Raw genomic sequence first — 27,696 nt, 5'->3', positions numbered from 1 at the left:
GTGACTCAAGGGAATTTAAAAATAAAGTCTTTCACAGATATAATGATTATGGTAAGGCGTGTGCGGAGTCGCTGTGTGGTTATATAAAATATCCATGAGCAAAGTTCCAATGGAAATTCGGTTTAGATTTAATTACAGTAATAAAAAAAGGAAAGCGAAACACACATGAAAAGAATGTACAAAATGTTTCAACTTTTTTTGGTGGCGAGGGTTAAAATTAAGAGCAGCTTGAGGATGCAGCTACACTGTTACTGTGTTACTGGCTGAGGTCCAAGGCTAGAGGGCTCTGAAATAGCACCATATATCTGCCGAAGGACGGGAGGCCAAGCAGGCCACGGAGCAGACCTGCACTTTGGATGTGAAGTCAGTCAGCCACGGGCTCTGACACGCTTCCCTCTCTCCCTCTCTCTCCCAGCTTCCTCTGTCATCTGGACACAAGGCCGGGCCAAATCCAGGCGACTGGCTGACTGGCAGCCTGGCTTTGATTTCATTGTTACTACATAGGTGGATGACATCCACCACATCCCTGTCCTCTCCACTGCTGGGGGAGAAAAAGCCTTTCCAACATCCTGCCAGAGGAGGGCTGCAAACATAAGGATGCCACGGCAAGCCATCTGGGCCAGCTTCCTATGTTTAAAACCTCTGACCCTGACTAAACCTTCCTGTACCTGCCACACAGGCACACCGGACAGCTCAACTCTTCCTTTGCAGCAGTGACTCTTTTTTTTTTTTTTTTTTTTGGCTTGTCATCATTATTATAACTGAGATATTGCTTCCTCCACTGAGAAGGGAAGCAAGTACATTCTGGTAAATGCTCTGCCCCTGTTTCTGGCAATGATGATTTTGTGTGGAAGAATCTAAAATGTTCCTTTTACAACTAGCTGTACAAAAAGAAAGAATGCCAACATTAGTGCCAAAGATTAGCACAATCCAGCCCTGCTGTGATGGCTTGCATGCTCATAAAAATCACGCTGTGCCTCTTTAGAAGCCAAATGTTAAGGAGCTTCATTGCTGTGCTCGTTACCTGATTCGTGCAGACTCGGGCCATAAACAAGTCTCTGCTGCTGTCGTGTCAGATCTCCCGGCAAACTAAATCACCGCGGCAGCTTAAGATGCCGGAGAAAAGAAGGGCAAAGTAGGGAGTACTGGGTCAGCAATTATGGTGCTGAGTGCCTAAAGGGAGGGAAGCTGGCAATTTCCTCAGGCTTTGCCAATAGACCCTTTCCCATGAACCTCAAGTGACCTCCAATGCACAGCAAGTACTCTGAGTGACCAATAATATGCTACACGGACAAGTCACAACCCTAAACCCACACAGCTGCCCGAGCCTGAGCAGCAGTTTGAAAGTAATAGCGATGGCGACTCTAGCTAGAATTACGAGGGCTCCAAATTATGTTTGTCTCTAAGCAACAGAGGCACTTTGGAGTGCTGTAATATAACTGCGATACAGGCACTGCGTCCGAGGAGCCGGTCTCTGCCTTTAGAGGTATCAGGCCACGGATGCCACAAAGGAAGAATTTTCCTCCTGCGCCTCACAACATAACTTACAATAAATGTCGTCACTGCCTCGTATGGCTGTTGGATCCCATGCAATTACTTTTGCATTAGCGTGTCATGACAATTTGTGAAGTCAACACATTTGTAGCTGTGAACTGAAACCCCCTGATTATTCTGGACTCTCTCATTTGATCATCAACCTGTCGCCCCGTAGAATGACACCCAGCTGACACGACAGATTGTGCACGACTCCTCACAATTGTTTTTCTTTTTAATGTCGATTAACAACGGCAGTGACACAGCACTCACTCGTGCAGTTGTATAAGCTCTTCACCCTCCATGGGTGGCTCTGTACACTCAGAGACTCACAGTTCAAGTATTCAGCCATCAAAGCGTCGCTAAAATGCTGTCCTTGTGATGGACTGCAACATGAAACTCAGGCCTGGGTGAACATGAGAGACAGGAGGAAAATCAATAGGTGAAACCTCCTCTGCACAGTAATTATTCAAAGTGTGGTGAGATTTTTTTTTTTAAAGAGTGCAAAGAAAATAGAGCCCACTGAAACATTTCATTTGCACAGCAGGGACACTGAAATGACCATGGAGATATGGTTCTGAAAAATCCCTTCATGGCCATTTGTATAACTTCTCTTTTTCATACGACAACTCTATTGATTTTGAAAAGGTGCTACAATAAGGGCCGAATAACCAAGAATAACCATTATTTTCTTGTGGTGGGTCAATGGAACCATTCATACAACAAGACAAAGGCTGATTTTTCTCTTTTTTGATTGTTAACACACAATTATCTGTCAGTTTATACATCACCAACTGAGTGCAACATGATGAAAGTACTGATTAATTTTCTTTTTGAACTGTTTTGACATCACCTGTGGCTTTGTAGCAATTATTTAGCTACGAAGTGGGTCACAACCTCCCTCTTATCAAGGCAATCTGTTAACCCATCAGCTAGCTGACTCTGGGAGCAACAGCCAATATTTTTGGGCTTCCAATGTATCAGGATGTCCGGACAGTGGACACCGGATGGCTGATTCATATTCCTGTTCCATCTGTCGGTCTCTGCATGCACATGTGACGATTACAGCTACATGTAGAAATGACAAGTACTTTAAAACCAGAGAAAGCTTCTGGTACCAAAAATCTCGTCCCTTGCCTACAGACTGCAGACTGAATGCTGTAGACTGCTCCTTAGATTGTCCGTGTGGGCCTATTTGTGTATGTATTTGGGTTTGTTGTTTGTTTAAATACATTTTAATATGTTAATGACCTTTTTTTATGCCTGCAAACAACTGAACTAAAACTCTATTGGCAATTTGGAAGTTGGAATGGCAAAGTCTTTTCCCATCTCGTAAATGGATTGACATTTAAGTGTTTTTATAGTATTATTAACATCTCCATGCCACATTTACACATTCACAGACATTCATGTAGTGCTTTATACAACATATGAAGCATGCTTATCTCTCAAACATACACACTGATAAACGCTTTTGGGCATTTTGGGGTTCAATATATTTTGGGGTTCAATATTTTGCCCAAACACACTCACAGCCAAGACTGTAGGCAGCAGGGGTGCTGCGGATGCTAGGGCGCCCCCTGTTGCAAAAGGCAGACATCACCAGAGCCACTGAATGGAAGAGTCCGTACCACAAAGATGAAAAAGGTCCAATGGGCCTTTCTCTTTCTTACAGCAATGGCGGATCATGGAGTCTCACGATAGTTCCAAAAGTTAGCAACACACGCTAGTCGCACCATAGAGATATAGCAGCACAGACGTTTTTTAAAACGTAAGAAACAAGTTAAAAAACTAGTCTGCTTGTTATCAGAACACATTCCAACTGTCCACTAAACCTTTGTGAACTTTGACCCCCTGCTAACATGACTCTGACTTACTCAGAGGCTTTGCCCATAACCAGCTAAATATGCTCAGACTCTGAACAGGAGTGTGCCTCAAGAGTAAAATTAATTTCTGAGTGTAAATTTGGAGGTTTATAACCTGCACCCAGATGAAGGCAACTTTTGGCTTATTATGAGCTGCTGATGAGCAGTTTAATATTATAATTAAGCAATAATTGCAATATATATAATATAATATAATTTTATACCTTAGACTCTAGTACCCCGTCGCCTGCCTGCCTGCCTAATTCAGCACCCCCACCTTCAAGGCCCTTCCCACGGCTGATTTAGACTTGTGCAGTGAATCTTTGGACAGCCTACGACATAACCTACGTAAATGGCCAATGCTGTTGCCAGCACTCATCCTTGTGCGTGTGTGATATGTTAGTTTCCTTGTGATTGTGTTCCGGTGTTTTATATGCCAGCCACAATAGAAACAAATAAAATACTGGGATGTTTTATTCCTCCCGGGCCCCCGCTCTTTGTTGTGGTTAGTTTTGGTTTTTGATGGGTTTTAAAATTGTTTTTATTTTATTTTTTTTGGAGGCAAACATATTTGTCTCTCAACTTTTTTCCACTTCCTTGTCATTTTCCTCACGTCCGTTCCAATTTTTGATTTCCGTTCTGCAATCTCCCTCCAGGAATTTGATGAAACGTGAGTCCTTATGTTAAGGCAGCGATTATGATTCCCTTAGTTCCCTCAGTTACTCTTCCATTGAGCTGGACATCAGGTTGTGGCATAAGTAGTGCTGTAGGGTTTCAGAGGGGTCTACGATTATGACCCACCTGTGGTGTAAATTTAAAATAGAGGTATAAATCCCCCAATAATCCCCTGTCACATTGGAGGACAGGCGATCAAACTACTTCATGAGCCACGTGGGAGTGGGCTATTCATTTTCCCAACTGGGCTTCATGAGAAACTGGTATTGTTGTGGAGGGCTACACCAATAAACTTGTAAAAAGATAACATTAACACTGAGCTAAACTGAGTTCAGCTTATTGGCCCAGGTTTTCATGTGGGCCCTTAAGAAAATCATTTTTGCCACCCCCGATAGTCGCCCCCATGTGTGCAAATGTCCAATTAATAATGAAGATGTGCACCACATACAGAGTAAAAGGGAAAAATTCAAAAGTGGCTAATAACATTCAAAATGGGTGGTGAGGCTGGTCATTGTATTATCTCACAGCAGCATTACTATACTATATTTTTACATGAAAAGCATGTGGGGATCGCTGAAGTGACTAAAGCTCATCTTCACAGAGACGGAGCTTTTATCAAATCTCATGGCATCCCGATCGGTTGTGATCGGTTGTTAGTGAGATGTTGCCTCCAAAACCACTAACGTCACTCTTAAGGTGGTATTAGAAATGTCGGGGTATCACCAGAGCTCTTGGGATTTTGTGCTATGACAGCTGATCCAAGAGAAGATAACGAATGAAATTCAAAAATATCAACAAAGTGACAAAATAGTTGAATAGAAAAGTGGCGCCTCTCCAAAAGTTAATGGTTCTCTTTAGTTATTTAGATGTTTACATTGGGACCAGAATGGTGGCCACTGGATACTGCAAAGCAATGCAACTAGCATGACTAGAAACTGGGCATTGAAAACATGCAGGGGTCAGATATTTGAAAACAAAAATACCACAGATGGTTTCCATCAACTGTCTAACACCAACTTGGACACATATTTTGGCCTCTGATTCAGATTCCTGGTGTTGAAAGAGCTTATCTCTCAGTTCTAGCTGTATTTGGGGTATTTGCGCCCCAAATGCCCAGGGGGCCTCACTGCTCCATGCCAGCGATGAGTGAGCCACTGGACTCCTTATTTATTTGGACTTTACTGCAGCAGCAGCATTCCTCTCAGAGGAGGCTCTGTAGCTGACAGAACAAGATATTCAAGAACGGACACCATGGACCGCAGAGTCCTGAGGTTGAATCCTGAGATCAGCACTGAGAACCAGGAGGGGGTATTGTTAGCTAAAACAACTCAACCTCTATAAGGGTACAACTAGAATAATACCCAAAGTTGAGAGTCAGATTTCTGGGATGATCTGATCAAGCAGAGGTATGCGTACAGAAAACACTCTGCTAAAAGCAATATCAACACTGTGCACCCAAGACAGAGAGCAAGCCAAAGATCATTTGGCTCAGGAGCTCAGGTTTTCTTTTTTTGTTTTCTCTCTTTTTTCTCATATGTGGCTCATTTTGGGTTTAAAAAGGGTTTAAAAAGCCACTTACGGCGCAACAAAATGAAGGAAATTATGAGGGGAGAATGAAGGAATCAGTGACTCGCTATTCATTCCAACGCTGTCAAACAGCAGCAGAAGTTTCCCCCGTGATGTCTTTCTTAAATAAGACAGAATTTCTTTGATGAATGTCTTTGCACTGCTGTAATTCAAACTAGAGGCAGAGCTTGAAAGCAAGATGGGACAAAATGACTCGGGCAGGAGCTTTTTTAAATGCAGCTGCTGCGTAGATTATCTGCTCTCCCCATCTTATGACAATGACTTCTGGGCTGGCGGGTCTACAATGGACTCACCTTTAATCTCTCCCTCTGATCATAATAAGGGCAAGTCTGTGATCTAGTTACAGTTACATCAAACTCAGAAATGGCTTTTTAATGTCACGCATTTGAGAAAGAAAGAAATCTGGGAAGTGTGGGGTTAGGAGGGTTAAGAAAATCCCTCAGGCCAAAGACGTGCATAATCTTTAAACACAAGACTTTGTTTTGTTGAATTTATTTGATGAGAGATTTTATAAGTGAGGCAGACACAGACAAAGATCTCTGATGTTTCTGTCTTGGATGCTGTTTCACGAGTGGGAAAAAAAGACAAGAAACACTTTGCTTTAACTCCACATCTCCAACACCTCAAGACCATATTTAGCCCTCAGCAAGTCTGGATCCTATATAAAGCAGCTGAGCATAACATGACGCTTGACTTGATTCCAGTCTGAAGTGATTTTAAAAAGCAGCAATTCTGAGCTTCAAACTGCCATCTTTCTCCCACCTCTCCGCTTCAGAGTGTCAATCAATCCCGTAAGTTCCCACTGTGAGACTTGAAAAATGCCTCCAGGTTAGTTCTTCGACATTCTGTTTCATTTTTATGCTTTCTGTACCAGTTGAGAAGCAGAGGGCCTCTGTATGGATGAACACCCTGCAGAGTAGGCTCGTAAGATGAGAAAAACATTATACAGAGCTTTAAAAATTCAAAGGTCACATTTTTTTTGATGGGAATGAAAACTCGGGTTTGGTTCTTGTTCTCAGTGGATTCATGTGACCCAACCGGCACAGCTCATCCACATCCACATGCAGTCATTTACGGAAAGCTGCGAGCATTCTCGGCTGTAGATGTTTCATACATCTAATTTAAACCGTGCATAGAGGACCAGCATGCTTTAGATTATTTAGACACAGCCTGGCTGAACTTGTTTGACTTTAAGACACACAAGTGACAATGGAAGACGTGTGCAGGCAGAGCTTTTTGCTTGCCACAAAAAAAAAAACCAAAAACCAGAAGATTGCAGAGAAAAGCTCTGGACCCTCACCGACATATGGGAGCCCAGTGAGCTCTACACACACAACTGATGCAAAGTCACTAAAAGTCAGCTCAGCTGAATCCTCTGGTGTTTTTGTATCTCCTGAGATTAAGGCACCATCGATTAACAGCTACATCTTCATCAAACAGAACAACAACATGCCTCCCCCTAGTGCCTATCTGCATGTAGACTTGTTGAGTCTTACACCCTACCAAAAGATGTGCACTCTTAGTGTTTGTCAAAAGGACTGATTAAAAGTGGGTTAAAGTTTTTACGCATAAACTTTGCAGCTAATAACACGCTGATAACACGGGAAGTAGCCCCTACGCACAAATGCGCACAATTAACATCCACCTGGCTTCGTTCAAACCTCGAGTAAAACTTAAAGCAACTTAAATTAAAAGCTCAATCCACCTCACAGCAGAGGAAAGCCGGTGTAAACCTAGAGTGCAACACCTCACTTTGTTTTTCGTTTAAATAAAGTTGCGCTCAAAACTTCCACCGTGACTCATTGCGTTATGAGATGTCTCCTCACCTGAGGCGTATGCTAGTCCAATCCAAGTCCGACAGAACAGCATAAAGTCTGTCTTCATCTCCAGATCTCCGGTCCAGAAGTGCACAAGCTTGAGCTGAGTTTCTCTCTCTTTAAATTTTTTTTTTTTAGAAGAATAAAAGAAAAAGGACAGGTTGGTTTTAACAGGCTCTTAGTGGAGAAGCTGGTTTCAATGAAGGTCCTTGGGTGGGGTTAAGGGGGGGAAACTCAGGTGAACGCTGTCTGTCTGTGGGCTGCTTTGCGCAGAGAGGACATAGCCGAAGTGCTGAGGAAAAGGAAAAGCACACACACACCACACACACAATTTCCCCCCTCGTTTAGTTTAAAAGGATGCATAAGGCACTGAATGGGATTTTCAACGATTTCCCTTTCCTTTGCTCGTGACGGGAGCGCATCCACATCCACCCACCCAGTTCATAAAACAAGCTGGAGAGGGGTGTGAGCGTGTGAGGTGGTGTGTACGGGCTAGGGAGGTGGGGTGTGGAGGGTCAGCCAAACATCCATGACAAAGTTCCTTCCTGCTGTATTAAAGACTTTTAGAACTGCGGATAATAACTGTGGAGGATAATAAAAACGTGCAATAAGAGCACTGCAATATTGGAGCTGTGGGTTTTCCCATTTGTTGCGTTGCTGCAGAACCGTTTGGCATTGATTTTCTGTCATGGATTTTTCCCAAAGCATTTAAAGTCGTCCTGACACCTAAATAGCTTAGCAGGTAATCCTAATACCATCAGAAATTCTTACAAAGCCACCACGGGAGCACTGCAGTCACCACAGGAAGGAAACAAATGCCACTGCGAGATAAAGCAACAGAGGCAGCCTGCAGACAAATATAAGAATGTAAGAAGGAATGGTATTTTTGATGTATCAAAAATAGGCTCAAATTTCAAAAATGTTTTTAAATCCTTCTGACACCAAACTGTCAATGCAGTTTTATGTGTTTAGGTCAAATGCTGGTTGTTAATTTGATGTAAAGGAAAGATCTCTTCTGGCATGCTTCTGGACACAAATTCTTCCTCACGTTAAACAAACATAAGCTGAGGGAGTGCCTCTCTATTAAGTCTCCGTAATAACTCATCCAACGGGTCAGATGTAAGTAATGATGCCTCCAAGACTAAACTGCACAGAGTTTCTTCCAGACTTGACCAAATCCTGTTAACCCCCACCACCCACTCATCCATCCTCCTCGGGGAGTCCTCAGAGTGTGAATAAAAGTCATGTACTAGGAGCACAACATGCCCGTAGCGAGCCGCTATCAGTCCCGTTTTATCGTACAGGGAGGGATTTGGAAAATTGAAAACCTGTGTACCATAAGTCAGAGAGGGCAGAAGGGGGTGTGCGCTTGTGTAATCATGCGCACGCACAGAGATGGGCCTTCAGGTGCAGGTGTGTGCTTTATCTGTGAACTGTCAGGGTCACCTTTGCGGTGGTCAGACAAACATCGTATGGAAAGTGCAGAATAATCAGCGCAAGTCCAGTGAGATATATATAATAATGTGCTGCTTCGCCACTTGGAAATCCATTACAGCATTAAAGTGTCTCCGGACTCCTCCCTTGCTGTGCCTTTAGAACAGTCCACACATTAAGCAGCAGCTGTTGATGAGACATATGAGAAATAATATTTTTCCTTGATATGAACATGGTGTGATTCCTCAGCTATGAAGAGCCTGACCTCAGGGAGAGAGCTGAATAACAGGGAGTCAAAGGATTATTGTTTGTTATTGTGGGCATGTGTTTCCACTCCGGAGCCCTTACGGCAATCCACCTCTCTGACCTTAAAACACAATGTTGTGATTGAATGGTTGTAATTAAAATGTTCCCTCGGTTTCAGGCCGGCAGAGCCTTCGGCTTCACAGAAAAATAAACACACTAAATTGTGATGATAGCCTAACAAAGCGCTGTCCAGGGAGTTACTAAATCTCATTACGAATATAAAACAGATAATGTCATAAACAAACGAAAAACACTTGAACAGCCAATTCAATAAGAAATCCGCACACATAAGCCATTCAGGCAATAGCGATAGCAAACAATAGGCTTTACGCAGGATGGCACAATCGCCTCTGCTGTGTCAGATGAAAAGGTTTCAGTTTATAATTCGTCCGACCCCTGAGAGACAACCGAGGGCTCAAGGACTCGTCCTTGAAGTGCCAGCACTCCATCCGGCCCATCCTCAGGTCAGGAAACAGATTACAGCTCTACAACTACTATCATAGGAAGGATGTGGAGCAAGCGTGCAACCCTCTCGCTCTTTCGCCGAAGTTCATGCCCATGGGCCTCCACGCTACACTGCACTTTTGCCAAGCTACTTTGAAGAAGCTGTTACAGTTCAGCAGAGTTCCTTTGGGTTTCTTTTGATTGTGGTAGCCACCATTCTTAGCATTTGTAGATCATGCCGAGTTACGGTGCCCTCCTGACTGTAGGAGCAGCGCGGTTTGCATGTAAGTTATTTGCTATGTAATCAGGATAGCAGTGGGACAAGACAACTCTCACAGCTCAAGGCAGATCCAAACTTAAGTTTGAATCTCAATCTCAGATTTGTTTATTTGCAGCTTTTATCCTTCTTTGCTGAAACTTCTTGTAGACAACTTGATACAAATCACACAGGCTCATGCATAGACCTCCCCAAATCATTCAATTTAGTTTCATCTTATCAATACTTGTGATTTGGCGCTTATATTAAGCAACGATCAGACAAGCCCTTATGACAAAGAACTTGGCGACAGTGAGAAGGAAAAACTGCCTTTCAACAGGAAGAACGGTCCAGCAGAACCAGGCTCAGGGAGGGGCAGCAATCTGCCACGGCCTATCTACACTTTCTCTTGACTTAGCCACTCCATAATCATTCCCGTTCTTTATGAGGAGACATGGAAGGTATGCAGCTAATGTTGGGTATATTTATTTAAGATGGCACTGTGGTGCAATGGCTGTGTGGAGTTTGCATGTTCTCCCACCTGTGTCTATTATGTGTCTTCCTCCCACAGTCCAAAATTGGCCGTAGGTGTGGTGGTCTGAGTCTCTGTGTCACCTCTGTAGCCTTCTCCAGCGTATACTTTGCTTCTTGCCCTGTGACACCCAACCTAAATCCGGTAAATAAAGGAAAACAGCTGATAGATGTGCTCTAATAGAAATTTGACTTTAGTGTTTAGTATTTATACCACTTTCTACTTCTCCACTCTTTACTTGACTACATGTATCACAACCATATATCACATACAACCAGCAGATTAATCATTGAAAACTATAAGAAAATAGTTTTTAATACAGCAGTATAATCCTGCTTGAGGGAGATTATTTATATTTAGGGGTCTGCTCTCATTAACTAACAATACTTAAGTGAGATTTTAAATTCAGACTTTTATTTGTAACAGATTGATTTCATCATGTGGTTTTAGTGCTTCTATTTAAGTAAATATAAGAAGTAGGCGTAAACGTTTCCACCATGATGGGGATAAAGTTCTTCTTTGGTCTGCGCCAAACATCCCTGTTGTTACTGTGACTGAGCACTTCTTATCTTTGATTTGAGTGTCCAGGTCACATCTTTCTTTCCCTTTGTCTCCCTTTATCAAATTGTCGCTTTGGTTTAATCTTCCTTTTAGACAGTAAATCCAAGGTCAAATTTCTGTAGTCTTTCTCGTGAATGCCCTTTGACACCAAACAACTAGAAAGAGTTACAGTACTTTCAGATTCTGCTTTACTTCCCATCAATGTCGGTGTTCCCTTTTTTTTCTCCTGTCCTTTTTCCTTTTTTGGAGTGATCAGTGACGCAGAAACTGGCAGCTATTTGAAAGCTACGCCACTTGTGGAAGATTTTTCTTACAGTGGAATGATTTATTTCAAATTATTTTTGAATCCCTCGCTGCTCGAGGGCATTCACAATCGAATTTTTTCCCTGAAGACCTTGGAGAGCTCTTTAGATGTTGGCATGTCGATATGAACAGATTTGAACAGCTAAGAGAACAGCAGAGGTTAGATAGTTCAAGTTGTTATGAAAAGGACTTATTAATATTAATATGTTTTGACTTTTTCCACCACTGTTATTCAGGTGCAACTGAATATGTTAAAAAGGTCAATAATTTCCAGAGGGTGTACTTCCTTTTTCACAAAACTAAAACTGAAGCAGATTTAAGAGGAAATGGCGAGGAAAGCTAGAAGTAATGACTTTTTGCATAATTGCATTTCTCAAGTTTTAATAATAAAATATTAAATAGTGTCGCTTTGAGCTACATAGGATACCCAAAGGCTCTGTAGAGCTGAGCGTCCCATTAAACAGACTGGCCACTGTTTAGCTCTATTACCATTACATTGCTTAACATGTTTTAATTACAATAAGAAACATCTTGTAGTATATAGATGTATATCACACCCAAAAGGCACAAATGTGTTCCACAGAGTCAAACAGAATGACCTGTAAAGAAGAGAAAAACAAGAATGTAAAAGGTTTACTTCATAATTTACGGCAATTTTGCTAAATCTGAACACATACATAAAAGAAAGTGTGTGATAAAAGCATGATGAATGCATATTCCATGTAGCTGCTGTGCAGAAAAACAGTTCCCCCACCGGTCTAGTTTATTGTGCCACTTTCCCAATCAGGAGGCGCAGGCAGCAGCATCCTGCTTCAGCAGCCCCCTGAGGCCTGTCCAGGAGACCCACAGGCAACCCCACTGTCACTCTGTTTATCTGACCTTTCACCTGGCGGGAGGAAACAGGACGTCGGTGCTGTCGTGTGTTTGCAAAGATAACCAAAAGCCCGCCTGTTTTCGCTGTGGAAGTGTCAGCGATGGCTCACGCGTTTAAAGAAAAAAAATTAAAATAAAAAATTCCGGTGCAGGCGAGTCAGCAACCCTCCACCGTGTCTCCTGTTAGGATAGCTTTGGATTCACATCAGTTGCAGTGTGCAGTTGCGAACTTTGCTTTGATGATGTTTAATAGCATCCTTGATCGTTTCAAGTTGTGTTGGGTTTGCACTTCCACAGCGTGTGGCGTTGTAGAAAAGAATCATAGGCAGTGTTTGAGGAAGAAAAAGTGATTCGGTTTATTTGCGTAAGCACTTTATACACGACGAAAGGAAATTACTAAGAAAATTAAACTCATGATACATGGCTTCAAAATTAGACACATACATAATGAATAGAAACGAATAAACAGATTGAGTCCTTTCTATTTCCTACACAATCACATACAAAATCTTGTAATAAAGTGCATAATAACCTCACCCTGACTGAATTTGGTGATTTTACAAGTCAGTCTAAAGAGTCTAACCTGGCAATTATTCCAATTATCATAGCAAAAGTCATTTATCTACATCTATTAAACATTATGTGTTGAAGACTGAGTATGCCATTAATGTAATTTGATGCATCTAAGCTAGAGCACAGCGTTTTAATACTGCATTTAAGCTAATTGGTGCATAAGCCTTGGCACGATGATTACTACAAAGTGGATTTTTTTTTTACTTTGATGAGTAAGACAATTTTCTGAACATTTTAAAGCTTTTAAGATAGAAAACAGCATCTGGCAAAATCAAGTCAGAATTTGTGAAAAGAATGTTTACGTCACGCTCATTCAAATAATGGCTGATAACCGTGTTGTGTGAGAAAGCATTGATTGATTGCAGCGATATCAGCCGGACAGAGCGGCAGGAGGGTAGTGGAGGAGCTTTATGGGCTGAGGTTTGTGGCGGCTGTCTGTAATGCACGGGCTAAAGAAGGGGAACACCTTGCCCCTCGGCCCGTTGGCGAACGAGTAGAGCAGACTCATGTCGTCGGCGTTGTAGAAGGAGACCCTCCTCTCGTCGCAGTCCAAGAAAACCCCGAGCCTCTGCGGGGAAGATCTGACCCGCAGCCTCTCCCACGGCTGCTTCCCCACCAAGTACTCGTTCCTGTTGCGCAGCCGCAAGGTCCAGTAGCCGCTTTCCGGGCTCAGCTTGATCCGAGCGTGCCTGTTGACATTCTCCAAGGCCACTCCCAGGTCCCACTTAGGGCTGGTGCCCACTTCTACCTCCCAGTAGTGTCGACCCGATTGGAAGCCCTGGGCAGCCAGAATGTTGACGCACTGAAGGAAGCGCTTGTTGTGGTTCACGTGGTGGGTCATGACGTTAGATTCGACCGCTACGGTTTTGTCTCTCGAGACTTGAATGCTCGGGTGTGCTGTATCGACGTCAAACGTTAACAGGGAGGGACCTATGGGGTGAAACAATTCATTGGGAGATAAAATGACAGATTTTTAACGCACAAAACTCCAAAACAACCCTTTTACAGCATGATAATGGTGCCACTCCTGTTTCCACCTCAATAGCTTATCATAACACTACACTCATTTTCCCTTAATTACTCCCATTATTGACTCAGAACCAGTTTTCAGCTCCAGTCATTTTGTGTGTAATGAAGCATCGGGGGGAAATTACCTGGTTTCAAAGATTTGAACATCCTCCTCCATGTGATGTATTGTAAGGGAGCCAGGTATTTGTTACTGAAAGCATTTATATCAAACTCCGGGGCGATATCCACCTGCGCACATGGTCTGTGCAAACAAAAAGGACACAGAGTTCGGATCATTTGCTCTCAGCGTAAATTACTGTAAATGTCACATGAGCACAATGTGCGCAAAAACTGTCACGAGCAATTAATTGGTCACAACACGGAAATGCACGCTCACCTCAGTGCTGGGAGCTAATGAGAAGGAAAAAAAAAAGTCACGTTAACAGCTTGTTTGAAACGGGTTCGTGAAAAATAATTAATTCCCAATTAGATGATTTTATAATATCAGACAATAATATAAATAGGGTCACATCATTTTCAATTCCCACCTCAGTCAGTACGATGTCCTGGGTGGCAGTGCTGGCCTCCTGCAGCGCTTTTATATTGTCCTCCAGCTCCTTCGCTGCCTGCTCCGTGACCTCCAGGTGGTGCTGGACTTCCACCAGCTCCTCCTCCTGCTCCCTCCTCAGCTGCTCCAGCGTACAGGCTTCCTCATCGTGCAGGATCTGATGGAGAGCTTGGAACTCACTTTTGACACGCGCCTGGAGATCTGCCGCGACACTCTACGAGGGAGAGGGATGATTAACGTTATAAGAGCGGGACTCTCCGTGTCGTGCCACGCGTTTACCGAACACGTGGCTTGCTTGCTTAAAGCTCTAAAAAGCTTGCGGAACAACACACATCTCCAGAGATACAAACAGATGGGAATGAAGTCACAATTAGCATAAAAGCTCCATGTGTCTGACAAGTACTGCATAAAGAAGGAAACTATTTCCTTTTCATCATCTCAGCCCAGCGTGTGCGGCTAAAATTTAAGCTCTTATCCCACATCTGTCTGCCTTACTTTGTCATTTTGTTTCCGTCGCTCCTGCTTTTGCACAGTTTGTCATGTTCTGCACCACTAAATATGCACATTAACATGCTGTAAACAGCCATTAGAGACGGCCGTGCTTGTTCTTATTTCTTAAGTGTTGCCATTCCTTTGGATTCCCACATGAGCGTACCTTTATAATATTCATCTTTTCTTTGTCTCTGTGAATGCTGTTGATGAAGTCCTGCTTCCTCAGGCGGTGGCTCTCCAAAGCCTCCTTCAGTTGTTTCTGCAAAGTGGTATGCAAATCTAATCAGCGTGGGGGATAGGAACACTAAAGAAAAGAGACTATGCAGAGAATGAAGGAACTCGATAACAGTAAAGGGGGGAATAATTAACGACAAGAAGTAAACGCTATTCAAGACACAGGCCCATCTGAGAACTTTGCTTTTGTGCTGTTGTTGAGTTGATCTGCATCACATTCAGAGGTTTTTCTTATATTCTGCATGTATTGAGGAGGAAACATCATAATACATTACAATCTAACGGAATCTAGTACAACTACAGCACAAAACACAGCCTAGGAAGAACACAACATTTTAAAAGGTCCCACATTATGGAAAAGCATTTTGATTGTGTTTTATTATGTTCTTAATCCACTTGCATATGTAACATAAAAGCTGCGAAAATACACCTGTCTAAAGTTTGGACTAGTGATGTCATCAGAAGAAGAAAAAAAAAACTTTACACAAAAAACCCCAATAGCAAAATCTGGAATACTACTCATTTTTTGCAGAGTATGTACCAACATGGGGATGCATAACTACAAACTACAACACCAAAGATGGCGGCTAGTGCAGTTGCAGTAATAGTGCCAGCCCGACTTGCGAAGAAAAGTAGTAAGAGTCGAGTACGGAAGCACTTGAGGTAGATGACCAAGGGTTGGAACTACATTTTTAAAAGATGATATGCAAACGTCCCCCACAGCTTGTGGGGATAGGTTAATTGATTGATTAATCTAAATTGTCACTAGGTGTGAATGTGCGAGTGAATGTGAGTGTGAATGGTTGTCTGTCCCTATGTGTTGGCCCTGCGACAGACTGGCGACCTGTCCAGGGTGTACCCCGCCTTTCGCCCTATGACAGCTGGGATAGGCTCCAGCGCCCCCCGCGACCCTGAAAAGGATAAGCGGAAGCGAATAGATGGATGGATATGCAAACGATGCTATCTTGACTTTCACACCAAGTGTGGAAATGCTTCAGAGAAGAGGCTAAAAGATAGACATCTACATATGCTTACATTCATATTTCACAACAGCATTGCTGTTGTGAAATCAACTGTGTCTAAAGTTAAATGCTTGAGCTTGTGACGTTAGCAGGATACTTAGCAACCATGCTAACACTTCTGGTAACCAAATATATTGGTAACATTTTCGTGTCATTCTGAAATGACACTGAGTCAAAGGATTAGGGTAACGTCTGTGTTTTTCTTTTTTAATTTGAATTGAATTGAGTTTTAAGAATCAGGTAATTATGCTGGTACTGGTACCGACTACTAGACTTCCAGGAAAGCTAAAGAATGTACAGCCAAGGATGAAGACAGTAGCAACATACACTGAAGCCAAAATGTCCTTTTTTGTTAAATATAAGCTACATTATAAATTTTTTGACTGCTCTGCTTCAGACTGAACTGACAAAAACAGGTATTTTTACTGCAAACATGACTGTGCCATCTTAATTAGAGCCAACCCAATATAGGTTTTTAAGACCAATACTGATATTTTGTGATTTAAAAATCAGATAAATCAGCTGTTATTAATGCTGATAGTCATCAATCAGCAAATAGCTGACATTGGCTAATAATAGTGATAAAGCTTAGATTAAGCTGAAGTTCAAACTAATATGAAATGGGATCATTATTATGGAAAAAAACTGGCTTAAATGTTTATAGCCTGAAACACATGTTAAGGTATGTAAAGTCAGAATTATAAAGGGTGTGAGCCGCATTACCTAATTGGAATCACTGAGCTGGAGTTCTCAACCATGTTTGTGTTATGTTATCTTACCAATATTATGGGTTATTATGCTGTTAGCTGGTGTAACAGCTCAAGGGAGGCCTGCGCTCCATTTGCACGCATCTATGCGCACGCAATGGACCTACGCAGCCGACACAGGCACACAGCTGATAATTTAGTAATCAAGTAGTTTGTTCACATGTGGTGTCTTTTGGCCTAAAAAAATAATTAAATAAATACATTCTAAAATTCAGGTGACTTTACAAACCAGTGGCTGATGCTGCCGTGGTCTGTGGTTTGTTACTTTAGCTTTTTATGTTTTGTATGGTTTCCAAAAAACAAAAGCAACAAAAAAAAAAAAAAAAAAAAAAAAAAGGGGACAAGTTGACAAGTTAATTTGTCAGTCGGGAATCCTTAGAAGTACCTGTACTTTTTATGTTAAGTGAAAGAAACCAGCTGAGGCCTCGAGCCTTATATTTGCTCGACAGATCAATTTCTTATCTGTTCTCTTAGGAAAAGTGGAAAAGGATTTTTTTGTCTGTGCTAAAACCAGCAAAACAAACAAACAAACAAAAAACCTTACAAGTGTTTTTATTATTCTGTCAGTGTATATTAATGCCTCTGCTGTGCTTAAGTTGCATAACCTGTTATACAAAGTATCATAAGGGTGAGTGAAGAGTGAACTTTGGTCTGAGAAATTCAAATAAGGTAGGCTGAGGGCAGAACAACAATAAAACAAACGTGGACGCGGACTGAAGCATGAATTATAACTGTATTGAACCCAGATGTTACTTGCTGGTCAATTACTATTGATCGGTCTACTTAAGAGCACAAGGTTATTTGTATAACATCGCAGAAGACTTTATTTCTTGCTGACCCAAAGAAACTGTCTGGAAAACCGCCAGCACGACAGTTAAACATGAAGTGAGACTGAAATACAAACCTCTAGGTTCTTGGTGTAAGCATCCGAGGTAGTGGCACGGACCTTCTCCACCATGGCTGCCACAAGGTAGTTAGTTTGAAACTGCTTGGAGCTGAACTCCTTGCGGCATTGTGGGCAGGTGACAGGCCCCTGCGTTCCTCTCCAGTACCTGGATATGCAAGATTTGCAGAAATGGTGCATGCAGGCCAACATGACAGGCTCTCGGAACAGATCACAGCATATGGCACATGTCAGGTCCTCTCTCAGACTGCCTCTGGTGGACTGAACAGCATCAGCAGCAGCAGCAGCCATGATGAAGGGTGCTGTCCTCTTTGAGATCCCTTCACAGGAAGTGAAAGCAAAACGTCTGAAGGCAAACAGAAAAGATTACCAATCCACTTCTGCAAATACTTTACAAGGAGATAGCTTCGATTTTTCTGTCAGCTGCCAACAAATGAAAGGAAAAACAAATAGTTCACCTTCAAACACAGCAGAGTGTGCAGCTACAGTCTGAAGTCCATCACTGATAACAAAGCAGTGCAAACATCTTAATACTAGCACTAAGCACCTACTTGATGGTGCTCAGCAGTAGAAATCAGGTGCTATATCACGGGGCTTGCGAGCTAGCTTGTGATTTGTATTGTGAAGGCAGTGTTTACTCAGGTAGCGTGTTTGCTCTTAACTGCCTGGAGCCAGTTAGCGTTTAGCTACGTGTAGCAGCCTCTACAAAACAATAAGAAACAAAAGACATTTCGGAACTTCAATAAAGTGACTATAATCGTCACATAATGAATACTTTGATGAACTTACGTGGTCTGTTGTTCGGAGAAATTCAAAACCGAATACGTCAAAGTTCGCCCCTCTGCTCTCTACTCCCTGCTGCTGCTACTGTTTGGGAACAAATAGTCTTATATTCTGCGCATGCGCGCGCCACAAGCCTGCGTTTGATTTGTCAGTGTGTTTGACGGTGAACAGCAGATGGCAACGAGTTTTGTCAGCAATTTTCGATATACACTAACTGGTCATTTTATTAGGTACACACGTTCAACTGCTCATTAATACAAATATCTAATCAGCCAATCACGTGGCAGCAATTCAGTGCATTTATAGGCATACAGACAAGGTCAAGGCGACCTGCTGAAGTTCAAAGTAAGCATCAGAATGGGGAAGAAAGGGGATTTCATTGAGAAATGGGTATTGGTGCCAGACAGATCTGCTGATTGACTGGGAATTTCCTACAAAACCATGTCTAGGGTTTACAGAAAATGGTCTGAAAAACTGAAAATATGCAGTGAGTTGCAGTTTTCTGGGTTTTGTCGATACTAAAGGTCGGAGAAGAATAACCACACTGCATAAAGCTGATAGGAAAGCAATATTAACTCAAATGACCACTTAACAGGAAATTCAGGCTAGAATTCACACAGACGCCCCAGAAATGGGCAATAAAAGATCAGAAAGATTCTGATGAGTCTTGATTTTGCTGGTACATTAGGCAAGCATGGTTAGAATATGGAAAACCACATAAAAGCATGGCTCCATCCTTGCTTGTATCAAATGTTCAGGGTACTGTTGGTGATATTTTCTCGGCAAACATTGGGCCCTTTAAGTACCAGATCATGATTTATACACCACACCTGCTTGATTGTTGTTGATAACCATATCCATCATTTTATGATCACAGTGTACCCATCTTCTGAAAGCCGTTTCCAGTGAAACTCTCAAATTAGCTCAAAGTGGTTTCTTGAATGGGGTCTCTGTATTCAAATGGCTTCCACATTCAGCACATCTCAGTCCGACAGCTCACCTTTGGGTTGGGGTGGAAAGAGAGATTTACGTCATGGATGTGTACCAGACAAATCTGCAGCAATTGGGATGCTATCATGTCAATATTGACCAAAATCTCAGAGGAATGTCTCCAGCACCTTTGCCAGTCGACCAATATTTATTTTCAATCTACCTTTTTCACTTCCTCCAATGTCTGTTGCAAACGCAGGGAAGGACTAAGACTAAGACTAAGAATACTGGATCTAATATTGATTCCGAAAAGACAGTCAAGTTGCATCTTTTTACTTTTACTGTAAAAAATAGATTAAAGTGTGTTATTTCTAGGTCATTTGCACAGATATATCTGTCCATTCATCCTCCATCAGATATAATTCTGATGGAACAAATCCCTTATAAATGACTATTAAATCTCCATGAATAGTAGTAAAGCAAACATCTAATAAAATAGGATTGGACTCTAGTCTCATGTAAAGGTCAGGCCCCCATAACAGTTTTGCCCACGTTTCACCCTAGTGGGAGTTGTGCCTTAAGAGGGTCCTCTTAAGAGACAACTTCCACTAGGGCTTAAACACCTGGGACTCTCCATCAGTTGGTGTTAGAACTGAAAAAGCTTCTTGCATGAGAGGTGAAACGTCTTCAAGAAAGTTATAGAAGTCCGGTCGCTTTTCTTTCCAAGCTCCTTAGATTCCGTAGATAGCTATTTGTTTAGATTTCTGAAAGGTTCCTCCGGAGCCACAAAAGACGTTATACAAAAGATTTTACATTACTCGCTGCGATAAGTGAACTGAACTCAGTGTGTAAAATGAGTGGATGGTTTGTGGAATTATAATGAAATTTGCTTGATATCCACTATTGCAAAAATCTACAGTCTGTCACAAGTTGCTAAAAACCTCCAAACTCTCTGAAACATTACCAAGGATACGACCTCGGTGTCATTAATGTTAGCTCCAGGCGTGCTTGCAAGGAATGTGGCTATTAAATTTCAGTTTAATAGGGGAGATACAGGACCACTTCTGCCTTCTTGGACATGGTGACCAAGTCCTTTATAAAAGAAAAGTTCACCAGCAGGAACGACTGGAACATCCCACACAAATATTTCTCTGAGGAATCCAATCTGCAAGCTTCAAAAGGAAAGTATCCTTTAAAATCAATATCTAAAATCAAATGACTAAATGGTCTAATCCGCATTGTACGGTTACCATCTGTCAAGTGTGTATCCCCGGTAGGAAATAACAAAAGGAAAAGGGGGAAAAAAGCACAAAAGGGATTTCTTAGCTTGGGTTAATTACACAGAAAGACAGACAAACAAGTTGCGAGGACACCCACAGTTTGTGAGCTAGAGACAAGAAGTGAATCTCAACCATTCTCAGTCCCAAATAGCTCACTAACCACTTTTATGAAGATTAATTTGAGCCCTTCCAGGTGAATCAATGACACAGCAGCCTGAGAAAACTCTCAACACTGGCTGAGTGACCCAGGCATGGGGAGGCTGGTGGATGGCTCTTTTAATTGGAAGCAAAAGAAGTGGAAGAGAGAAAGAGAAAGAGCCAATCAAGTATAATCTCCGGTGCTGAGATAATTGGTGCATCAAATTATTCTGCCACAAACTAAAACCAAAGAGGTTCAAGGATCCTATTAAGATCCTGATCAGGTGAATTCCTTTCAAACAATCATGTAGGTTGAAAGTACAGTAAACAAAATTAATTCAGGGCATTTTTAAAGTCTTTTAATCCCATTTATTTCTAGGGACCTTGTGATCTTTGTTGCTTTTTGCGTTTCACTTTGCTTTTGAAGTTCCTCAAAAACTGGCCAAATCAAAACAAAAAGTAATTTTTGTCCCAGATGACTATTTACTGTCATCTTGTTACAGAGGGAATTGCTGCAGGCACAATAAAGTCACCATCCCCCCCTCCCCCCCCCCCCGCGCCCCTCCCAATAGAAAATAATCCAGGTAAATGACACACTCTGAATACTAAAATATTGACTGACATCTCCCACGACACTGCAGGGTCAAAGGGACTACAGTTTAGTGACTTTCTGTGCCATCAGCATGAACTTTAATCTATTTTAGGTATCGTGGGAGCTCACAGGGGAAAAAAGCCCACGAGAGGCTCCTTGTTGTCTTGTATTGTTTTCCGGGCTAATCAACTCAATATGACAGTTAGCTTAACAATGGCTCTCTGCAAAGCAACACGAAAATTGCGTTAAGCTGCACTTTAAATGTTTTTCATTAAAGAAATTAGATCAGTTGAGACAGTGATCCCGAGAATCAAATATACAGCCATTTAAATTATCTGCTTTAAAGCCATGTTTTGTTCCAAAGTTCATCAAATATTGTACACATGAACAAGGGCAAAGCTTCGAGGAGGGGAAAAACGGAATACTTGGCAGGAAATAAATGAAATAACAAATGGAGATGAATTTGGAAAACCCAGTGACGTAGACTGAGTGTGCTTTGGCACTTTAAAGGATGCTTTATGGTGTTTTATTTGATTTCTTTGCCTGGTGAAAGTAAATAAAATAAATGAAAACATTACAAAAAAAAGTGTGATGTGATTTGCAAAGCGCAAACCCTGCGCAGATCTCCAGTCTCTGTCTCTGGCAGGCTGGCACAGATGTGGAGGCTTACACTGCACCCTGTAAACCTGACAGGAACACACAAAACAGTCGAGCCACAAGATGCGCACCAGGCGCTGCACGCTGGGAGGAGCTTCGAGATTTTTTCCCACTTGTTTCATGACACTCTCCGGTGAAGACACGTTTGCACAAAGGAGATATAGGGGGACAGGTGAGTCGATTAATGTGTGGATAGACTTAAAATGGATATTGCGAAGCTATAGTTGTGGGACATACATGGACTCCCCCTTTGAGGTGCAAGACATGATTTCTCTGCTCTTTTGTGACAGCGTAACCTGTAGCTGATAGAACTATGAAATGTGCGTAATTTGGATAAAAGAAAACGTGCTGGATGAAAAGAGTCCAGACTGCGTACCTGAGACTCTTTGCGTTGGAGAGAGACGTTTTGCACCTGTCAAGTCGGTTAACTAATCTCTCAGAGCTCAGTTGGAGATGTTTGAATGCGCACTGCTGAGTAAGTTGAACAAATTGGCACAAATTACGCACCGATGCACACTCAATTAGAAATAAATCGCCTCGTTATTATTTGGTAGTAATATGTAGAGTTAGCTTGAATTGAATCAGGTTGTGCTGAGGATGTTTGATCGAGCAGGTGTAGTGGCACAAGGTTCCTATCATTGAACAAAAAAGGGTAAATAATGGTTTATAAAGTGCATGGCTTAACCTGCCTGGTGCAGCGGTGTGTACCAGGCAGGTTAAGGCAGGGTTTTCATGTTCCTCGGGTTACTGGCACTGCAACACCTGTTGTAGCACCATGATCACATCTTCGGTGATCCCTACATATGGATTTCGAGGCATCTTACAAATCAGTCAACTATAGATTATTTTGTCCGATGTCCTAAGAGTCTCTGTTTTCTCTTCACCGCTAATATTTCAAGGAACCGACACGTATGAATGGTTTCAAATATCAGGGAATTGTGCAGGAGCTTGGAGACACGACACATCTGCAATGCAATACCTTTAGTTTAACCGTAACATTATGGGCGAGAACACAATACTTCCAAATGCCATTGGCTTCACTGTTTTACTGTTTTAGTAAAATCGTGGAAAAAGCGATGATGTCAGTGAAAGATAGTCTTTCTAGTGGTTCTCAGGAAATAGGCTGGATCCCCCGAGAAATCAAGGAGTGTCTCTCACCAAAGAGATGACCTCTCACTAAAGGGTGACCTGGTTTGTCTCAGAAAACTTTAAGCATTAAGTGATGGCCACAAAAAAAAAAAAATAAATAAAAATCAATAAAAATTGCAAAGCTTAATCAGGCCCATAAGGGCAGGTCCAGGTTTTATGATTGAGAATCCCTAGGAAATGGATTTCCTCAAAGCATCTTACTGTGGTTAACATAACATAATGCAATTTACATGCATTTGCCTAATAAGGATGAGACTTGGCTTTTATCCTTTAAGAGCCAAGCTGCAGCTGTAGTTATACATGTCATTACAACATGCACTGTCTGCACTCAGCAGCGGCTCTTGGCTGTACACAGGTAAACTGCCATAAATGACTAGATGATGAACTACAGAATATTTTTACTTATGAAAGGTTGTTTAATGTTATGCACAAAAACACAATGTTCCCTTTATAAGATTCAGACTATGCATGCAACCTGCCTGCAACTCTAATGATGCAGCTTTGAACTGGCTCACTCTTGATCTCACTGCTTCCTCCATCATGTTTTCTTTATTCTTTCTAATAGTACAGGTTTTCATGTCTCTTAGAGGGTTTTTTTGTGTTTTCTTTTGCACAGCCCAGACAATATTCCACAGTAAATAGCTCGTGATATCTGGTTCTATTTTTGCATAGGGCTTTCAAGAAGCTGCTACAAAGCAAGCTGTTCTTCAGTTGATTCTAACTGTCGATCTATTCATTAAAATTCATGTTTAATTTTCTTACTTTTTCAGAACATCTACCTCCTCAACACAGTCGTGGACAAGTGTTCTAATAATGAGGCCGTACGAATTAGAGGCGTCTCATATCTACTAAATTGTTTCATTATCTTTTGGTTAAACACTACATCTCTTTAATATCAGAGTGGTATTTGCAGGTGATGTAAAGGGAACAAAGAAATAACTGTGGAGCCATGTTTTTTAAGAAAGTTGGATTTTAGCTCTCTTGCAGTGCAGAGCATGGAAAACACCCTGAAAATAAAAAACATGGTTTGAAGTACAATGCATCACTAATAATGCCACTTGTCTGTCCTAATACACTGACAGGAATGTCTGCAGTTCACTTCTGTGAGTGACAGAAGGTATTACAGCGTATAAAAGACACGAAACAAATGGATAGAAGAGTAACACACCTCGACACTTGATCAAAGAGCTCTAATGTTCAGATTCCCATAGTTGTACTGCCAGTATCCAATTCAATTTGACTTATTTTATTTAGAAAATTCTTAGCATTGTAAGGTAAAGAGTCTACAATAATACAGAAAAACCCCAGCAGCCAGACAACCCCCTCTGAGAAAGCACTTTTTGACAGTGGGAAGGAAAAACTCCCTTATAAGAGGACAATATCTCAGCAGAACCAGACTCAGGGAGCCGTTACCGCTTTGTGGTGAGGGGAGAAAGACAGGGCAAAAAACATGCCTTGGAAGAGAGACAGAGATGAATAATAACTAATATTTAAATACAGAGTGGTGTGTAAACGCCAGTGTGCATGAGAAGTCTGTGAGGGCTTAATTGATGTACATCCTGGAGGTAAGAGTTCAAGAAATGTTGATCAGGCGTGATGAGAAACCTCTGATGGGATATTCTCTTAAACAGTTATTTTCTATTTTCTCTGCTCAGGTGTAAAGTCAGCCTTGATCTAGCATCTTCCAAAATGAGCCCACCGGACATATCCAACAGCACGGGAGAAGACGAGGCTGGAGAAACCGATCCCTTGTTTCTGCTTAACGACAGCATGGGCTTGCACCAGCCTGGATACCACACTGACATCATCAAGCACCTTGGAGTCCAGATCAGCCTGATCACAGCTTACTCGCTTATCATCCTGCTGGGGCTGCTGGGCAATGCTCTCGTCATCTACATGATAGTTCGCTACAGAAACATGCGAACAGTCACCAACTTCTTCATAGCTAACCTGGCCCTGGCAGACCTTCTCGTGAACACCTTCTGTTTGCCCTTCACGCTGGTTTACACTCTTCTAGAAGAGTGGACATTTGGGGCTGTGTTGTGCCACATGGTGCCCTTTGCCCAGGCTCTGAGTGTGCACGTATCCATCCTCACCATGACTGTCATAGCTCTGGAGCGCTATCGCTGCATCGTGTTCCACCTCGGAATGCGGCTCACGTGGCACTCGAGCTTCCTCATCATGGCATTCACCTGGACTGTGTCTGCTGTCCTGGCAGCACCCCTCGCCATCTTCAGAGAGTTCCGCTACGAAGAGATCCCGTCGATCAACCAGCGCTTTCCCGTCTGCACTGAAAAGTGGCCCCAAGTGACCAGCAGGGATGGGCTCATCTTCAGCCTCTCAATGCTCCTCCTGCAGTATATCATTCCTCTAGCCATCATCAGTTACGCCTACATCTGCATCTGGGTCAAACTGAGAAATCACATCAGCCCATCAAGCCGCAATGACAGCATCAACCGCCGCAAAAAGACCACAAAGATGCTGGCGCTTGTGGTGGTGGTGTTTGCCATCTGCTGGCTGCCCTTCCATGCCTTTCAGCTGGCCATCGACCTGGACCTGGTGCTCAGGCTCGAGGAGTATAAACTAATATACACCGTGTTCCACATTGTGGCTATGTGTTCAACTTTTACCAACCCTCTCCTGTACGGATGGATGAATAAAAACTACAGGAATGGCTTCCTCATGGTGTTCCGGTGCGAAGACAAGCCGGATACTTTCCACCTGGAAGGCTCATTCAGGACTCGCTCCTTGAGGAGGATGACTCTGAACGGCCGTAACGGCGGACACCCTCCTACTGCTGTGTGACTTGATTTGCACGTTTCAAGGCATCTGTAGTATATGAACGTATGCGCGCCCCTCTGCTCCGTTGGAGTTTGTCTTTCAAAAAGTAGCCTTTTTTTTTACTTTAATGGTTTGATCTTGAGTATCTGTGTCACTGGAGAAGACCCAAAGCTTTGCATGCAAATTGCTTCATGTGAAGTTCTTTTTCCTTTGCTAACAGCACTAGTAAAAACAACTATTAAGAAATGTGTTTAAGGTGTTTACTTAGGTGTTATTTAACTAGGTACAGTGTATAATGTGTTCTCGTGTAAAATGAGGAGCTCTCTTTCGTTTGTCATGTCCAAATTTATGACACAGTCTTAAGGGAAGACTGTTATTACTGTGACAGTGAGAGTTTCATTTTTCACACCTGTTTTGTTTTTTCTACTTGATGTCTGCTCAAAAAATATCTGGATGGTTTTCAGCTAATTAATCCAACTGCTACATTCTGGATTAATTATAAGTGTTCTGGCAGCGTAACATTCAACCCTAGTTCAAGGAATCCAGAGGAGGCGATCGATATATTACTGTCCAAACAGGAAGTTAATTGTCCTCACCTGGCAACCAGCTGTTCCTGATTGGATGAAGCAGCAGGACCCTGTTTCCAGAGGAATGGGACTCTGTAGAGCGAGAGCGAGAGCAGTGTATTATTGATGTCTTTAGCACAGAATGCAGCCAGCTGCTTCGCAGATTTCTTAGAAATAAGAAACGCTTTTGGAAGAAGTCAGAATGTGTGATTCTACATTTATTGCAGTGCTGATAAAGTGCCCTTTGTTGACTGTTTAATGAACAGGAATATTAATCAACCGCAGCACCTCTTGGTAGACATAATGAGCCCCTATTACACATGCAAATCCTGGACCTGATCTGACTATGGGGAGAAACTATGTTTTGCATGTCCTTGTCAAATAAAGAGATCCAGGTTTGGATAAATATAAGTAAGTCAAGTAAATGGCTGTTATATTCTTCTGTGACATAGTTTGAAAATGTACTGAACATTGGCAGCATGCAGGGACTCCACACATGTATGGTAAGCCCGACTGATGAAATATCCATGTGAAAATTAAAAGAGGTGAATAGGAGATCTTTTTTAGTACAAGTCACACGTTTATGAGTCTTTCACGTATTTTTTTGTTTATTTTAAAAAAGAAAAAAAAAATAAGTGGGTCAAGTGATTCCAGTGAAGCATTTGTATATGGCCTACACATTGTGATTCATTATACAGCAGAGAAAATGCCTATTGCTCTGGCATTACTGGCTCCTGACACCCACATTGCTGTTTTATTCCCTTGTTTGACCTATATCCCTTTTTAGTCCTCTAAATTATTATGAGAGCTGTGAGTGCTATCAGTGCAACCAGCAGAACAGCACTCAGCTTGTATCCATTGCATCACACACCATTACGGTGGACGTGTGGACACTTCTTTTTTAAACAGGAACACATTATTTGGGATTCTGGGATGCATATTTGTTCAGGGAGTCCTAAAGATGCCAGTTCCAGTTGTTGAGAGCTGACAGGGTTACATTAAAATTCCCCCTCACACGTCATTATAAAGTTCAGACAGAAAGTTTTGAGACTCTTCTGTAGTGTCT

The 27,696-nt window shown here is 42.1% G+C and overlaps 3 protein-coding genes across 9 annotated transcripts in view; 1 reads left to right on the top strand and 2 right to left on the bottom strand.

The window, feature by feature from the left end:
- The window catches only part of flt4 (fms related receptor tyrosine kinase 4), a 47,432-nt gene extending 39,512 nt beyond the window's left edge, over positions 1-7,920 (bottom strand). The window contains exon 1 of the mRNA XM_080901745.1: positions 7,487-7,920. Coding sequence (XP_080757871.1) covers positions 7,487-7,544 — 58 coding nt within the window. The 5' untranslated portion in view covers positions 7,545-7,920. The remainder of the gene's footprint in view (positions 1-7,486) is intronic.
- Positions 7,921-12,500: 4,580 nt separating this feature from the next.
- trim105 (tripartite motif containing 105) lies at positions 12,501-18,680 on the bottom strand. Of its 6 annotated transcripts, none has more exons than XM_080901748.1 (8): positions 18,544-18,637; positions 18,213-18,256; positions 17,755-18,100; positions 14,991-15,086; positions 14,316-14,549; positions 14,165-14,178; positions 13,914-14,029; positions 12,501-13,689 (listed from the first exon to the last, which is right to left on the bottom strand). In XM_080901748.1, the coding sequence occupies exons 3-8, from the start codon at positions 18,043-18,045 to the stop codon at positions 13,130-13,132; spliced, it is 1,311 nt and encodes a 436-aa protein (XP_080757874.1). In that variant the 5' UTR covers positions 18,046-18,100; positions 18,213-18,256; positions 18,544-18,637; the 3' UTR covers positions 12,501-13,129. The 6 variants fall into 6 exon arrangements, with proteins under 6 accessions (XP_080757874.1, XP_080757873.1, XP_080757875.1 ...); XM_080901747.1 differs by having other exon boundaries at positions 18,213-18,456; positions 18,544-18,636; XM_080901749.1 differs by lacking the exon at positions 18,213-18,256 and adding an exon at positions 18,306-18,456 and having other exon boundaries at positions 18,544-18,636.
- Positions 18,681-22,175: 3,495 nt separating this feature from the next.
- On the top strand, positions 22,176-27,151 carry npy7r (neuropeptide Y receptor Y7). 2 transcript variants are annotated; one of them, XM_080901754.1, is made up of 2 exons: positions 22,176-22,306; positions 24,939-27,151. In XM_080901754.1, the coding sequence occupies exon 2, from the start codon at positions 24,973-24,975 to the stop codon at positions 26,086-26,088; it is 1,116 nt and encodes a 371-aa protein (XP_080757880.1). In that variant the 5' UTR covers positions 22,176-22,306; positions 24,939-24,972; the 3' UTR covers positions 26,089-27,151. The 2 variants fall into 2 exon arrangements, with proteins under 2 accessions (XP_080757880.1, XP_080757879.1); XM_080901753.1 differs by lacking the exon at positions 22,176-22,306 and adding an exon at positions 22,398-22,609.
- The last annotated feature ends 545 nt before the right edge of the window (positions 27,152-27,696 follow it).

Source organism: Rhamphochromis sp. 'chilingali' (genome assembly GCF_963969265.1).
Source record: "Rhamphochromis sp. 'chilingali' genome assembly, chromosome: 13".
Classification (NCBI taxonomy): domain Eukaryota; kingdom Metazoa; phylum Chordata; class Actinopteri; order Cichliformes; family Cichlidae; genus Rhamphochromis; species Rhamphochromis sp. 'chilingali'.
This window is presented reverse-complemented; position numbering and strand designations above follow the sequence as displayed.